This window comes from Saimiri boliviensis, chromosome 6 (genome assembly GCF_048565385.1).
Source record: "Saimiri boliviensis isolate mSaiBol1 chromosome 6, mSaiBol1.pri, whole genome shotgun sequence".
Taxonomy (NCBI): domain Eukaryota; kingdom Metazoa; phylum Chordata; class Mammalia; order Primates; family Cebidae; genus Saimiri; species Saimiri boliviensis.
The window spans coordinates 8,458,817-8,476,417 of NC_133454.1; the positions used below are offsets into that span (position 1 = coordinate 8,458,817).

The 17,601-nt window shown below is 39.0% G+C and overlaps 1 protein-coding gene across 5 annotated transcripts in view; it reads right to left on the minus strand.

Annotated features, from left to right (window-relative positions):
• CEP295 (centrosomal protein 295) overlaps positions 1-17,601 on the minus strand; it is a 61,827-nt gene that overhangs the window by 19,053 nt on the left and 25,173 nt on the right. For 2 of the 5 annotated variants that reach the window (XM_039462195.2, XM_074400328.1), the window contains 8 exons: positions 16,960-17,052; positions 16,698-16,801; positions 12,804-12,944; positions 11,754-11,851; positions 7,992-11,490; positions 5,456-5,633; positions 5,173-5,316; positions 193-342 (listed from right to left, as the gene is read on the minus strand). In XM_039462195.2, coding sequence (XP_039318129.2) covers positions 193-342; positions 5,173-5,316; positions 5,456-5,633; positions 7,992-11,490; positions 11,754-11,851; positions 12,804-12,944; positions 16,698-16,801; positions 16,960-17,052 — 4,407 coding nt within the window. Of the gene's footprint in view, positions 1-192; positions 343-5,172; positions 5,317-5,455; positions 5,634-7,991; positions 11,491-11,753; positions 11,852-12,803; positions 12,961-16,697; positions 16,802-16,959; positions 17,053-17,601 lie in introns of those variants that run through there. The other 3 variants (XM_074400327.1, XM_074400330.1, XM_074400329.1) reach the window with 3 other exon arrangements.

A 17,601-nucleotide genomic window follows, 5' to 3' on the forward strand; every position in this document is an offset into this window, starting at 1 on the left:
ATAAAACAATTTAAAAGCAAAATTACTCCTTTAACAACTGCATAGAACACCACAGTATGGGTGCATCATAAAGATGCCATTAACAGCAATAATTAAGGTTACCATTTTTCACCATTACAAATAACAAAGCAATACATATCTTTTGTCCACATACCCTTGTGCATACAATTCCACTTTCCATTTATTTCTTACCTGCTTCATCATGGTCACCACCACAGACATTCTGGCCAACCGGTTGAAGACAACTAAATGGATCACAGGCCATTGGGCTCACAAAGAAATTTTGTTCTCGGCTTATTGAGACTCTCAAAGGGTCTCTTTCTTGATAAACACCCGGCTTACCTGGGGGGAAAAAATGGAAAAAAGATGGAAAAAAGATTTCCACTTCAGTTTCTCGAACTATTAATAGCTAAAACTAAAATGGCAATTTAGATTATGGGTAGAAATCTAAACTCTTAAAGACTTAATATATATAGCAAGAAAATAATAATTACTTATCTTTCACAGTCAAGCTTTTACTTTATTTGTATTTAATCTTACTAAGTTTTTTTTCTTTTTGAGATGGAGTCTCACTCTGTTACCAGACTGGAGTGCAATAACATGATCTCAGCTAATTGCAACCTCCTACTCCCTGGTTCAAGTGATTCTCCTACCTCAGCCTCCCGAGTAGCTGTGATTACAGGCATGTGCCACCATGTCAGCTAATTTTTGTACTTTTAGTAGAGATGGTGTTTCACCGTGTTGGACAGGATGGTCTCGAACTCCTGATCTTGCAATACACCTGCCTTGACCTCCCAAAGTGCTGGAATTAGAGGTGTGGGCCACCAAACCTGGTCTAAGTTTTTAATGATGCTGCTACCTCCCCACATCAGATTATGGCTCAGTATTCACTAATCACAAAAATAAAATTTCTAGAGAATTTACCATTCATTATAACATGCATTCAAAATTTCTATATAAAGTTCAAAAATAACCACAATTTGTGGTATAAGAATCAAGATATGGTTTAGAAGAGGGGACAATAATTGGGAAGGTACAAGAGAAGTGTTTACTGGGTTCTCTAATGTGCCACTTCTTGACCTGGTGGTGCTTACACGGGTGTGATTATTACAGTGATAAACCACTGAAACAAACGTGATTGGTCCACCTCTTGGAAGGTTATATTTTGATAAAGCATCCAAGACAAACTTGGTAACTAAGGGCACTGGTACTACAAAAGGAATACAAGCAGCAGGAAACTAAAAACAGAATATCTACGACTATGTACTTGGAAGAGTTACCTCCCTCTCCCGAGATCCCTGTCCATCAACATCATCCCCCAAAGAGATTAAAGGTTTATTCTCTGGAGAAAGTGAATCTGATATACTCTGGATTCCAGGAGATCAGGCATAGAAAGGAGGCAAGAGTGGAAGGGGTGACAGAATGCCATGAGGAAATCAGAGGGTATTAAAACAAAGTCTGCATCCTCAATCCAGATCTCCTAGGTCTGGCTCCGTAATATCAACAGCCAGGCTTATATAAAGCTTAGAAGGTATTTCTTTAGAGAAACTAGTAAGCTCCCTTCAAGGAATCAAACTGAAGATACTACAGTGATAGTCCTCACTACAAAGCCATACTTTTTCCAAGGAAGTCCAAAAGCACATATGGCCCCTCACTCCCACAGAACCTCCAACTGGCCTTTTAGCAACCTGTTCAAATATGAAGATATTAGAAGAAAGGTTCTAAAGTATAAGACAGAGACAACAAAAAATGAAACAAAAGAACTCAAATAGAAATCTAATACAAAAAAAAACCCAAACAAAAAAACCCGCTACAAATATTTTAAGTAGATAATATTCTGCATCCATGAAACAATAGCAGGATGCTATTAAAAAAGGAAAATAATCAGAGAAAAAGAGTAACCGCCGGGCACGGTGGCTCGAGCCTGTAATCCCAGCACTTTGGGAGGCCGCGGCGGGTGGATCACGAGGTCAAGAGATCGAGACCATCCTGGTCAACATGGTGAAACCCCGTCTCTACCAAAAATACAAAAAATTAGCTGGGCATAGTGGTGCGTGCCTGTAGTCCCAGCTACTCAGGAGGCTGAGGCAGGAGAATTGCCTGAACCCAGGAGGCGGAGGTTTCGGTGAGCCGAGATCACGCCATTGCACTCCAGCCTGGGTAACAAGAGTGAAACTCCGTCTGAAAAAAAAAAAAAAAAAGAAAAAAGAAAAAAAAAAGAGTAACCTTTTAGAAACTACAATCTGACAATCAAAAGTTCAAAAGAAGAGTTAGAAGACACACTTAAGAAAATTTTCCAGAACACGAAACAAAAAGAAAAAGAAATGAACTATAAGGAAGAGAAGAAAAAAACTGGAAGATTAATGTAGATCAGTATTTCTCAAAATTATTTTAATCATCCCTTAAGGAGTCTTTTTTTTAGACTTTTCAAATTGTCCCTACCTCCATTCAGTTTTAATAAACACAAATACACTATATATCTGCTTATGTATATTTGTGCTTTGTACATACAAATAGTTTTTCCCACCTCCCCAAGAGCTAATTTTTATCCCCTTGCAAGAAATAACACCCTAGTTAAGAATGCATAGCACGGTCCATACGACTTCCAACTAAAAGGTGTTCCACAAAAAGAGAAAATAGTGCAAACTACCTAGAAAACTATATTTAGAGGTATTTAACTGAAGTAGTAGAAAAAAGAAAGACATTTTAAAAAACTTTAAGCAAATGAAATAAAGAAGATAATTTACTACACACAAAAAAAGGTTTACACAAAGAAAATATAATCACATAAAATACTAATGGACTCAGCAGCGAAAAAGATCTAAGTATTACCATGATGACAATTTACCTTACTTTTTGCTTAAACACACTGCAACTAGGGAAGTAAATTCAAGAAGAAACACTTAAAAAGACTTGAAAAGTAACTGCCTCCAGTGAGTGGTATTAAAGGGTGTTGTAAGGGGCAGGAAGAACTGCTGTTTCATGTTATATCTTTGAGCACTATTTCCCTTTTTAAATTACTTGCATGTAATGTGATGAAAAAAAGTATCACCCTAAGAAATATGCTAAAGGCTACGATAACTCCCAAGACTTCATGAGACGGAAACTTATAAGAGTTTACCAAACAAATGACACTAAGTCTTGAAGGGAGGAAGAGAAAGATCATGAGGGCCTGGCAGTTCCCCTACCAGGGGTTTTGGTAGGGATTTTAGTTCACCTACCTAGGGATTTTTACTTATTTAGACTTATTCCTAGACTTAAACGATTGCAGTTTTAAACAGGGAGAAACAGAGAGAGATTACTCTGAATACACCACTGAAAAATGGATTGCAGTAAAGCAAGACTGGAAATAGGGAGACAATGGGAGTGGTAGCAACTATCCAAGAAAAAAATAATAGCCTAAATTAAATAAATGGTATTGGGAATGGAAAGATGTGGACATATTCAGGAGTTCAAAAAGTAGATTTGGTGACTTATTTGGTATTAGGGAAGTAATAAGGGAAGGGCCAAAACTTGACATCTGGGTACTATTCACTGAAAAAAGAAGGCTAAAGGCTAAAGGGGTGAAGGTAAGGGAATATACGGATTTCCCTTTTAGACAAAGTGACATTATTGCAGTCTCAAACATGATTCATTAAATGACATGAACCAGTGATGAGAATTTCCCAATGCTCATTCCGAATTAGGGAAAGTATTAATCAATTCCTTATCAGTTGTGATTTGTTGAATAGTACGACAGAAGAAGAGCTTCCAAAGCCTAGTAATAAAGGGGATATTTCTACCTTCTTTAATTCTTTAATTTTTAAAATTTTTCTAAATCGTTTGCATTCCTATAATTTTTTTTTAAGACACAGTCTTGCTCTGTTGCCCATGTTGGAGTGCACTGGTATGACCACAGCTCACTGCAGCCTCAACCTCCTGGGCTCAAGTGATCCTCCCACCTCAGTCTCCCAAGTAGCTGGGACTACAGGCAAGTGCCACCAGATGGGGTTTCATCGAGGCTGGTCTCAATCCTCTCATCTCAGCCTCCCAAAGTGCTGGGATTACAGGTATGAGTCACTGCACCTGGCATGCCTCTCTTAATTCTTTCAAATGCTCGGAAACACAGGTACAGTATTTTATAGCTAAAGAAGAAAACAATATTAACATTATAACTTTTTTTTCAACTAATATATTAATGAGGATATAACTTCTATGTACCTTTCTATTGACAAAGCTAACTTTCCCCATTAAAAAATAATTTATCTTGATAAATTTGATTGAGAAAATTATTTAGTGAATCTGAATTCTAAAAATAATTATGAAATTCACATAAGACTTTTTATTAAAAATTGCACGGATGGGTGTTTTTTCTTCCTGACACCTGGATGTAGAAAGTAGTACAGTGAAGAAACGTTATCTGTTGATACCGACCATAAAGCCAGGATATAGGCATAATAATCCTATAAAAATACAAGACAAGAGCAGTGAAGATAGGAAAGTAGAAGGTGACAAAGGGAAAGAGAAAAAAACCTGAGTGTATCCTAAAGAAACACATTTAGAAGACAGATGTTAAAGGAAGAAGAGGGAATAACCGTCAGAACATGGAAAATCAAAAAAATTTTTGTCTACAATAAGTTGGTTTCACCATATAAAAGATAAAGAAATTACACAGTCATAGTTATTACCAATGCCACATTTAAGTCCAACTTTTAAATATGGTTTACAAAAACCATTTTTTCCTTTTCATGAAAGTCAGGCTAGGTTTCTTTGTCCTTTTTTTCTATCTTCCTTTCCTGCTATAACTTAACAAAAAACATTTAGCACTCTGAAAAAACGTAGACCAGGTGCGGTGGCTCACGCCTGTAATCCCAGCACTTTGGGAGGCTGAGGAAGACAGATCACCTGAAGTCAGGAGTTCAAGACCAGCCTGGCCAACATGGTGAAACCCTGTCTCTACTAAAAACACAAAAATTAGCTGGGTGTGGCGGTGGGCATCTTCAATCTCAGCTATTTGGGAGACTAAGACAGGAGAATCACTTGAACCCAGAAGGCGGAAGTTGCAGTAAGCTGAGATCACGCCATTACATTCCGGCCTGGACAACAGAAAAAGACTCCATCTCAAAAAAAAAAAAAAAGGTAGAAAACTGGCAAATTATTTAAAATTATTGTTTTATCAAACCACCTATGTACCTAGTATAGAAGTTCTGCCACTTGCTGGTGACTCTGCTTCTTGTATAGCACTAAGTTCATGCTGTTTTAAGTCCAAACCGTATTTCACTTTTGCTACAGGTGGCTTTGAGGATCTTATACCCAGTTCTTTCTCCAGATGCTCACCTGTTAAGTCAATGACAAAGTTGGGTAAAATAAAAAAATCTATTAACATACTTTTAACTTTTCTTCAACTAGCAAGCTACAGGGGACGTAAACAAGGAATAACCAGTGGAATAATAACAATAAAACACAATTATCTTACCACTTTGCTTGGCACTAGAATCTTCCGAAACCAGCTGATTATCATCAGAGTTGTTCCTATCTGCATGCCTAATGTCTTCCTGATCATTTCCTACTAGGTCTTGTATATTAGGAAACCACTCTTTGAGCTGCCCCATCTTCTGAGTTTTTAAATCATTTCCAACTATGGGCTTACTTATCTGAAAAAGTGGAGATGAGGGTGGGGAAACACAAGTTGGGGGATCATGTGATGAATTCTTCATTAGATTTATATATCCTGGCTGGACGTGGTGGCTCACGCCTGTAATCCAAGCATTTTGGAGGCCAAGGCGGGAGTTCAAGACCAGCCTGACCAACATTGGTGGAACCCAGTCTTTATTTATAAAAAAGATTTATATCTCTCTTCTTAAATTAGAATGTCAACCAAATAAACAGTTCCATCAATCACACTTTACAATTTTATCTATATATAAAAAATAAGATGTACTTCTAATGCCAAAAGGATAATATTTCCACTGAAAATAAAACCATTTGGCTGAACACAGTCACTCATGCCTGTAATCCCAGCACTTTGGGAGGCTGAGGCAGGCAGGTTACCTGAAGTAAGGAGTTTGAGAAAAGCCTGGTCAACATGGTGAAATCCCGTCTCTAATAAAAACACAAAAATTTGCTGGGCGTGGTGGTGCGTGCCTGTAATACCAGCTACTCAGGAGGCTGAGGAAGGACAATCACTTGAACTGGGAGGTGGAGGCTGCAGTGAGCTGAGATTGCACCGGTGTTCTCCAGCCTGGGCAACACCGCAAAATTCTGTCTCAAAAATAAGGAAAAGAAAGAAAATAAAACCACTCACAGCCTTGGACTTAAAAACTCAGCCTCTGGCCAGGCGCAGAGGATCACACCTGTAATCCCAGCACTTTGGGAGGCTAAGGTGGGCGGATCAAGAGGTGAGGAGATGCACACTATCCTGGACAACATGATGATGCTGCGTCTCTACTAAAAATAAACAAATTAGCTGGGCATGGTGTTGCTTGCCTGTATTCCCAACTACTCGGGAGGCTGAGGCAAGAGAATTGCTTCAACCAGGCAGCTGGAGGCTACAGTAAGCCATTGCACCACTGCACTCCAGCCTGGCGACAGAGCAAGACAGCAAACAAACAACAACTTAGCCTCCATTGCATCTTTCCATAAGAGATTACATTTGAGTATCTCCTTCTGTTTTTCTTGTCATTACTTTCCCTTTAAATGACCAGTAAATGTCTGGATGTCAAACCTTCCTGAACCCAACTGAAGCTTCTTTTCGATATCAAAGGTTTTGTAGAATTCTACTTAGACTAAATAATAAATTTAGGAAGTGGCCTTTTATTTATTTTTTTGAGATACGGTTTCCCTCATTGCCCAGGCGGAAGTACGGTGGCATAATACGGCCAATTGCAGCCTCAACCGCCCGGGCTCAAGATATCCTCCCACCTAAGCCTCCAGAATAGCTGGGACTAGAGCTACATGCTACCACACCTGGCTAATTTTTGTATGTTTTGTAGAGACAGGGTTTTGCCATGTTGCCCAGGCTGGTCTCAAACTCCTGGGCTCAGGTGATCTACCTGGCATGGCCTCCCGAAGTGTTGAGATTACAGGTCTGGATCACCACGCCCAGCAGAAGTGGTCTTTTAAAATAAAATGGATACGTTCAAATTTAGAACATATTCATCTCCCAGGTAGAACAACTATGAATGAGTCACTGGGCCAGAGTCTTAAGAACAATTCGGATACAAGCAGCAGGTCCAGCTGTACGTCAGCCTAAAATCATGCTAGTTTTGCAACAAGTAATAACAGTGTCACTTGAGAAAAAAGATAGTATTGATGCAAATTTGGATATAAATGTCAGCAAAGAGCACAATGTCTGCAGCTATATAAGAGAAATTCTGCTAACGAGTTATTTTTATAATTTTAATCTTATAGTAAGCTTAAAATCCATTAAAACAAAATTCCAAAATGAGAATCTACACTGTTTTGTGGTATGTTTGCATTTGAAATTAATTGAGCTTTGGGGCATGTGTTGTGGCTCACACCTGTAATCCTAGCACTTTGAGAGGCTGACGTTGGTTAGGGACTAACCTGGCTGACATGGCAAAACCCAGTCTCTACTAAAAAAATTACAAAATTTAGCCAGGCACGGTAGCACACAGCTGTAATCCGAGTTACTCAGGAGGGTAAGGCACAAGAATCACTTAAACCCAGGAGACAGATGTTGCAGTGAGCTGACATAGTGCCACTGCACCTCAGCCTGGATGATAGAGCAAGACTTTGTCTCCAAAAAAAAAAAAAAAGTAAAAGTAAAAAAAATGAAATTAATAAGGCTTCATGTAACTATTCACCTCATAAACACCATGTGGATGGATCAATTTTTGTTTTAATTTCCACATTATTTAGGGTAGAAAATCAAAGCACAGTTGAGGTCAAACTACTTATTCTCAATAACTAAAAACTTGTAATCCTATTATTAAAAACTAATTTGGGTTTAAACTTCTATTGTTTCATTATTATTCAGGTTTAAAACATACCTGACTGTCTTTAAGGAAATCCACCAAAGTCTCCTCGTGTTTCTGTATCTGCTGCTGCAATGCTGTTTGTCTCTGTAAATGCAGTTTTTCTTGGGTTTTCTGGCTACAATGCAGAACTTCTCTTTGTAGTTCCAACTGCTTCTGAAGTCCCAAGTCATCTTGCTGGGCTAAGACAGGCTGTGAAAAACTCAAGCGTCTATCTTGAAAAGCTGGGATCACAGGATCACTTGGGGGAGCTGCATGTTCATTATGGGATGAGTATAATTCACAAGTGCTTTTAGGGTTAGTTTCTGCAAAAGGTAGTGGAATAAACGAATGCTCTGTTTCCTGGGGTAGAAACAAAGAGGGGACAGTATGCTCGGCAGATTCACTTTTGCTCAACTTCGTTTGTTTGTTTAAAGGCTCTTCCTGGAGTTTCTCGTAAGAATACATCACTTCCCTTTGTACATCCAACTGAGCTGTCAAATTGTCTTCCTGAGGCAGAACAGGCTGTGACAAACTCCAAAGTCTATCCTGTAATCTTGGGATCTCAGGATGACCTGAGAGAACAGTATCATTACTTTTGGTTGGGAGAGACTTCTGGGTTCTCTCAGAGTCAGCAACAGGCAGTACTATCTGGGACAGAAATGAAGAGCAGCTAATTTGTTCAGATGATACTCTTTTCTCCAATTCACTTAATCTTTGCAAAAGCAATTCTTCTTGGACTTCTTGACTAGATCGAATGGCTTTCTTCTGTGTATCTAACTGCTGCTGAAGTGCCTGCAAATCACCATGGTGAGACTGGATAAAATGCTCAGGAGATACTTTTTCCTCAAATGTACATGCTTTTGACAACATCAATTCTTTCTGGGTTTTCTCAGTAGAAGGAAGGAAATCTGTCTGTGCACGCAAGTGTTCTTCAAGTGCAATCAAATTATCTTGTTGAGGTAAAACAACATGTGACAAACCCAGAAGCCCATCAGGCAATCTTGGTATCTCAGCGTGACTTGAGGATACCATATTAACACCATTAATTGAACATGGTTCTTGGTTTCTTTCAGATTCAGTAAGAGGTAATGAGGCGAATGAATGCTGTGGTATTAGCGGTAAGGAAGAGGTGTCAACCTGCTTGGGAGATATTCTTCCCTCCCATTCACTCTGTTTATGTAAAAGTAATTCTTCCCGAGCTTCTTGTCTAGCTAGAATTATGGCTTCTCTCTGTGTAGCTAACTCTTCTTGAAGTGCCTTCAAATTATCTTGTTGAGGCTGGATAAGCTGTGATATCCTCGAAAGTCTATCCTGCAACTGTGGGATCTGAAGATGGGTTGAAGAAATTTTACTTTCACTTTCTGTTGAAAGAGGTTCCAGGATTGTGCCAGACTCAGCTGAAGCTAATGAAGTAAATGAAACCTGTACCAACTGGGGTACCAATGATGAGCCAGTTTGTTCAGAAGATGTATTTTCTTGGGTTTTCCAGCTGAATTTCTCTGTGTCTAGCGATGCTTGGTGTTCCTCCAAATTATCTCGTAGAGGTACTGTATGTTGTGAAACTCTCAAAAGTCTTTCCTGAAATCTTGGGATCTTAGAACAGCTTAAGGGAAGGATATTGTCACTCTTGATTGAAATACATTCCTGGAATCTCTCAGATTCATCTACCTGGGAAAGGGATGAAGAGGTACCAGTCTGTTCAGAAGAAATTCTTTCCATCAATTCACTTTCTGTGTGTACGAATTCCTGAGTCCCTTCTTTAGCACCAAGTATTACTCTTTGTATCTGTGACTGTTCTTGGAGAATTGTCAAATTTTCTTCCTGTGGCAATCTACGCTGTGGAAAACTAGGAGACTTATCTTGAAATGTTGGAATTATCAAATGACTGGAGGGAACTACATTCTCCTTCTCAGATAAATAAAGCTCCTGAATTCTCCTAGGCTCAGCTTTAGCAGAAGCTTGTGAAGTAACTGAATGTTGAACCACCATTGGTGAGGATGAAGAGCTCACCAGCCCGGACTTACTGTCTCCTGAATCTCTTTGTCTATGTAAGAGTAATGCCACCTGAGCTTCATGCCGAGCCTGAAGGGTATCCCTCTGTTTAGTCAATTGTTCTTGGAGCAACTTCAAACTATCATGTAGAGGTAGGAACTGCTGTAGGAAACTCGAAGACCCATCCTGAGATTTGGGGACATCAGATTGGCATGAAACAAGTCCTTTCTCGCTCTTAGATGAATACTGCTCCTGGATTTTTCCAGGTTTTGTATCAGCAGAAGGTAGTGAAGTAAACGTATGCTGAGCTACCTGAAAAGGGAGAGAAGAGGGCTCAGACTGTTCAGAACATGCTCTTCCATCCAATTCACTCTGTTTATGTACACACAATACTTCCTGGGCTTCTCGCCTAGCCTGAAGGCTATCCTTCTGAATATTCAACTGCTCTTGGAGAAATTTAAAATTATTTTGCTGTGATAAGACAGGCTGTGAAAAATTCAAAAGCCTGTCCTGAAGTTGTGAGATCACATGATGGTCTGAGAAAATTGCAGTATTATTCTTGGCTGGTGACGATTCCTGGATGCTCCCCAAATCAGCTTTGGCAGAAGGCAATAAAGCAGATGAACTGGGAGTTACCAAGGGAAGGAATACCGAGAGGCCAGTTTGCTGTTCCAATTCTCTCTGTTTGCACAAAAGCAGCTGTTCCTGAGCTTCCTGTCTCGCCTGAAGAACTTTCTTCTGTAGGTCTAACTGTTCTTGGAGGGCCTTCATATTACCTTGTTGGGCTGTGATATTCTCTGAGGGTAGCAAATACCTATCAGGCATTTGGCTGATGATGGAATGGTTTGTGGAAACTGTACTTTTCCTTATGGTTGAAAAGGGTTCTTGCATTTTTCCTGACTCAACTTCAACAGGCGAAGAACTAAAAGAATGCTGAGGTACTAGTGGTACAAATGAAGAAGGATCAGTTGGCTTGGAAGACGTATTTTCACTATTCTCTGAGAACATCTGTTGGGAATCTAAACTTTGAAAAGTTGTTATCCTAAATGTTTCAGATATTTTTCTAGCATCCTGTGATATTAGCTGCCTGTCATGTGACAAAGTCCTTGAAAGTGTCTCAGAATCTTCAGGGACCAATTTATAGTCTCTTTGTTGTGTTTCAGTCTGAGAGAACTGCATAAAATGTTCTTGTGATTTTAAAGACTGATTGGTTAAAATATTTGAAACACCTAATGTTTCTGTTGTTTCCACTTGTCTTTGTGGAAAGTGATTTTGTCCAGCTACCTGAAAATGACCTTGTTCTAATTTGGAGGTCTGTATAGGCTGTATGGGTTGGTATTTGTTAGGATTCAACTTGAGTCTCTGACCTTGATCCCAATGCTCTGATACAGCAGTTGGTGTCTCAGATTTCCATGATGGCATTGATATAGTAGAATCAATTATCAATGATGGAGCTGACATCGATGGGCACCTTCCTTTCAACACAGTTTGATATTCAAGTAATCGTTTCCTGGCTGTTTCAACAGACTGCCTGTGTAACCTAACAAAAACAAAAGAAAACAATTACTCTTTTTTAATGAAAAATGAAAGCCCCATATCTATACATTAAATTTAACAAACAGTAATCTAGGGTTGGCAATACTCATGGTGAGAAGAAATTACACTCACATTGTCCTTTAAGAATGGCAGTTCTATATGCCATAGTTCTAAGGAAATCCAAATTAGATCATCATATAAACAAAATAGTAAATCTTAAAATTGTAGCCACATACAATCTCATATAAATTATACCCTAGCTAATACCTGTTTTGTTGTAAAAGCTGATGTTGATAGTTACGAATCAATTGCCTATGACTATCTTCATCAGAAATTACAGAGCATGATGCTGGAACAATGCCAACCTAATAAAAGACAAAGTTACTAATTAAAAGGCAAATTTAGAAATAAGTACTAAAGTATTTTTACATACAGTTCTATAATGGTAAACGTCTATACAGCTTCCATCAGTAAGAAATAAACTAATTTGTCATTCTTTAGTGCCCATTCAAAAGCTCAATGTACTCATTACCTATAAACCATGGTCATATCTATTAATATCCTATAGAAACTGAAAGATGAAAGCCATAACTGGGCACATTTATTATGTATACATACATTATATTAAAAAAAAGACCAAATATGAATTACAGAGGCATTTTACTTTTCGTTTTTTGAAATGGAGTCTCACTCTGCAACTTCTACCTCCTGTGTTCACGTGATTCTCCTCCATCAGCCTCCTGAGTAGCTGGGATTACAGGCATGTGCTACCATGCCCAACTAATTTTTCTTTTCTTTTTTTTTTTTTGAGACGGAGTTTCGCTCTTGTTACCCAGGCTGGAGTGCAATGGCGCGATCCCGGCTTACCGCAACCTCCGCCTCCTGGGTTCGGGCAATTCTCCTGCCTCAGCCTCCTGAGTAGCTGGGATTACAGGCACGCGCCACCATGCCCAGCAAATTTTTTGTATTTTTAGTAGAGACGGGGTTTCACCATGTTGACCAGGATGGTCTTGATCTCTTGACCTTCTGATTCACCCACCTCGGCCTCCCAAAGTGCTGGGATTACAGGCGTGAGCCACCGCGCCCAGCCCTAATTTTTTTATTTTTAGTAGAAACGGAATTTCACCATGTTGGCCAAGCTGGTCTTGAACTTCTGACCTGAACTGATCTGTCTCGGCCTCTCAAAATGCTGGGGTTACAGGCGTGAGCCACTGCACCCAGCCAACCATTTCACTTTTCTAAATGCTACAAGTGCTCATATTTTCCTGCCCCCGTCACCAAAAGATTTATATGGTGATGAGATTTTCTGCATCCTACCCCAGTCTGTTGAGCAGTTTTTTTTCTTTTTTCTTCTTCCAGCTGAGCCCTGAAGCAGTCAGTTTCTAATCTTAATTTCTGCTGTTCAATTTGTTCAAGTAATTCCAACTGCTTTTGCTTCTGCTCTTCTATTTCCATTATCTAGGTAACAAAAATACTATTGATCTATTAACAACGAACTCATACAAAGGGAAAGCTAATACATATTCCATTTAAAAGAAAGAGGTTTCTTCACCAAGTGTACCAATTTTCAAAGAAGTAAGTAGTGACGCTTCGTCTCTATTATTGTCACTGACAGACTGAGGATGGGAGTAAACGATGGGAAAAGTGAAAAAGAGAAAAAGAGAGAAGTAAAAAAAGGCAGAAGGAAACAAAAGCATAAATACATTAACTATTTCTACTTTCTGAGAGCACTGGGAAATCCTGATCACCACTGAAGAACTACTTTGAAGCAGCAAATGATGTACAGCCAAATTCTATCTTCACACACTTAATAATATAAATAATGAGTACAGAAATTAAATATCAGGGCCTCCTAAAATACTTTAATTTCTTAGCTATACCCATTAAGAGGTATAGTTATACAGAAGCAATGAAAAACATTCTGTGTCTTTTTTGTCAGGCATGGAACGGAAGAAAATGGCAGAAAGATAACACAAACTCTAATATTACATAAGCATACATACATTCTAAGTAATATGAACATGTTTGAGTAACTATGAGTTTCATGAGGACAAAACTAGCCTGCCAAATCTAGCACCTTAGTCCCTTCGTATCTGCAATTTAGCTTTTGTGGTTTAATCACTCAGGGTCAACAGCAGGCAGAAAATATTAAACGGAAAATTCCAGAAATAATTCATGTTTTAAATCATGCACTGTTTTAAGCAGTGTGATTAAATTTTGCACTGTCCTGCTGAAACAAGGATGATCCCGTTGTCCAGCATATGCCATAAACTCGATCAGGCCATTTGTTACTTAGTAGCCATCTTGTTTACAAAAACTTGCCTGTTGCAGCATCAGTGTTTGTGTTCAAATAACCCTTGTTTTACTTCACAATGGCTCCAAAGCATAAGAGTAGTAATGCTGTCGATTCAGATATATCAAAGAGAGGCTGTAAAGTGTTTCCTTTTAGTGAAAAGTTGAAAGTTCTCAATAAGGAAAGAAAAAAAATTGTACACTGATTGCTGAGATCTATGGTAAGAGTAAATTTTCTATCAGTGGAATTATAAAGGAGGAAAAAAATTCACCCATACAATATACAGGAATCAATATTATCTGCAGTTCAGTACTATCAGGCACCCTCTAGGGGTCTAGGAACATATACCGTGTGGATAAGCAGGGACTACTATACAGTCCTTGATAGATAAAATATTTATTAAGTAAAAAAAGGAATGCACATTAAGTTTTATTATATAAAGAACAGCAATACTACTAGAGATGATGAACAATGATCTTGTTTTCAAGAAAAAAAGCCTCGACCTGATTCTTTGCCTATTCCTAATTAGGCAACAGTGGCTTCAACTGAGTTCCTGTCTTCCTCTTCCTTACTTTCAAATCTCACTCATAGGAACCCCTGAATTTAGACTGTTTACAGTTCTGTAGTACATCTAGAACCATACTATCCATACAGTGGTTACTAGCTATATGTGACTACTTATATTTAATTAAAATTAAATAAAACTTAAAGTCCAGTTCCTCAGTTACACTAACATTTTAAGAATTCAACAGCCCATGTGGCTAATAGATACATGCTAGACATAGAGAACATTTCCATCATCACAGAAAGTGCTATTGAACAATACTGTTCCAGACTACCGATGAGAAAATATTTTTTCTTTTTTTAATTGAGATGAGTTTCACTCTTGTTGCCCAGGCTGGAATACAGTAGTGCAACCTCAGCTCACTGCAACCTCCACCTCCTGGGTTCAAGTGATTCTCATGCCTCAGCCTCCTGAACAGCTGGAATTATAGGCGCATACCACCACACCCAGCTAATTTTTGTATTTTTAGTAGAGACAGGGTTTTGCCATGTTGGCCAGGCTGGTCTTGAACTCCTGACCTCAGGTGATCCACCCACCTAGACGTCCCAAAGTGCTGGGATTATAAGCATGAGCCACCGTGCCCAGCCTGAGAAAATATTTATCTGACAAGAAATACTGGCATACGGAATTCTCACTCCCCAGCTGTATTTTTGAAAAACCTAACTAGGACTATAACCTGACTTGCTTAGTAATAATTAGCCTCCTTCTAGGTAAGTTAGGTTGAAAAAATCTTTTATTAAAAGTAGATGAGACCTGGGCCGGGCGCAGTGGCTCAAGCCTGTAATCCCAGCACTTTGGGAGGCTGAGGCGGGTGGATCAAGAGATCGAGACCATCCTGGTCAACATGGTGAAACCCCGTCTCTACTGAAAATACAAAAAATTAGCTGGGCATTGTGGCATGTGCCTGCAATCTCAGCTCCTCAGGAGGCTGAGGCAGGAGAATTGTCTGAACCCAGGAGGTAGAGGTTGCGGTGAGCAGAGATCACGCCATTGCACTCCAGCCTGGGTAACAAGAGCAAAACTCCACCTCAAAAAAAAAAAAAAAAAAAAAAAAAAGTAGATGAGACCAAAATTTTATGTTTAGGAGGATTTTGTTTTTCCTTTTTTTGAGATGGGTCTTACTCTGTCACCCAGCCTGGAGTGCAGTGGCATGATCTTGACTCAGTGCAACCTTCGCCTCCTGGGTTCAAGCAATCCTTCCACCTTAGCTTCCAGGGTGGCTGGGACTACAGGTGTATATCAGCATACCCACCTAATTTTTAGTAGAGATGGGGTTTCACTATGTTGGCCAGGTTGGTCTCAAACTCCTGGACTCAAGAGATATGCCCACCTCGGGCTCCCAAAATGCTAGAATTTCAAGCATGAGCTACCACGGCTGGCCTAAAGAGGTTAAAGTTTAACTTGGGCAACATGGTAAGACCTCATCTCTACTAGGAAAAAAAAAAAAAAAGCTGGATATGGTGGCCCATGCCTGTAGTCCCAGCTACTGAGGAGACTAAGGTCAGAGGACCGAACTGAAGAGGTCAATGCTGCAGTGAGCCATGATCATGTCACTGTACTCCAGCCTGGGCGACAGAGCAAAAACAGGGGGTTGTATATTAAAAAATTTTCCTCTGGCATGGTGGCTCATGCCTATAATCCCAGCACTTTGGGAGGCTGAGGTGGGTGGATCACGAGGTCAAGAGATAGAGACCATCGTGGTCAACATGGTGAAACCCCGTTTTTACTAAAAATACAAAAATTAGCTGGGCATGGTGGCACGTGCCTGTAGTCCCAGCTACTCGGGAGGCTGAGGCAGGAGAACTGCTTGAACTCAGGAGGCGGAGGTTGCGGTGAGCCAAGATCGTGCCATTGCACTCCAGCCTGGGTAACAAGAGTGAAACTCTTTCTCAAAAAAAGAAAAAAATTTTTTTTCCTCTGAAATACATTTTTCAAAAAAACTTGGATTACAAAGCCCATCTGAGTGTCTAATATTATGATAAGGACTTGTTAATTCAACATTTATTGTATACTTAGTATGTACAAAGCATTGTATCAGAAACTGTGTAGGATAAAAATCTTTTAAAGAAGATAGTTTCTGCTTTTTAAAAGCTAATCAGTTTTATAGGGAAGGTAAGACCCATACAAATATATAAAATATAAAGCAGACACAGAAAGGACTGAAGGAGTAGTATGAGCAAAGACAACATGCATTCTATCAGCTGAATGTCTGTGTAAGACAATGTCAAAAACATGATATCAAAACTAGCCAGACATGAAGACAAATGTCATTAGTCAAACAAAATTATGTAAAAGTACCGAGCCAGGGTCGGGTGGGAGGGAATAAACCTTGAAAAATAAAAATTCAAATTACCTGTTTCTGCCTTGCTGACTTTCTAATCCTGGCTGCTTCTTCTTGAGGATGAAGTAGAACTGAACTCTGAGCTACACTTGTGATAGGCAGAGTCTCTTTTATTTCTAGGGGAATGCCCCAAACAAAAATTAGTTTAAATAATTTAGAATTGTGACACCATTATAATGCCCTTTCTTAATATATCACATGTAATTTTATTACAAAAAAAAAAAAAAGATGTGAGGAGTCAAATTTAATTTGAGGATGTGATAAAAAGAAATACCTTGTTCTCTTCCAGAGTTTGTACCACAGGAAAGTGATTTATCTTCACTAGTAAGTGGTCCAGACTCAATTGTTAGTGTATCACTTTCAACAACTGTAATAGATAATACCACTGTTATTATGAATATGTCATCATTGTCAAGCTTAAATCAAAGCAAAATAACAAAATTCTGGTATTAACAAATTCAATGTAGGGCCATCTGAATATCTCATTTAGTTAAGACCCAGTCACCTTCCTGACGATCAAATATATTTCTCATTAAACCCAAGCCTAATAATAAGACATGAAAGACTGAAATTGTGAAAACGCGAAGAACTGATTTAAAAGATATGCTGATAAGGTTTCAAACACAGTGGAAAAGCATAACAAGAGTGAAAATAACAAGGAACCAAAGTTAAAAAAGAGAAGCTAACGAAATGTCAATGTATCTTTAATATACCTAGATGCCAGAGTTTTTTTTTTTTTTTAAAGTAATTTGTGAAACCAGAGCAGAGAAGGAAGTTAAAGCAATTTGTTCTGATCATATTTGGGTAGCCAGATACTCTGCATGGAGCAGCCGTTTCTGTTCACTTACTTATTCATTTGGCACCTACTTATGTGGTACATGGTGGGGATACCACAGTGAATGAGAAAAGCCTTCAA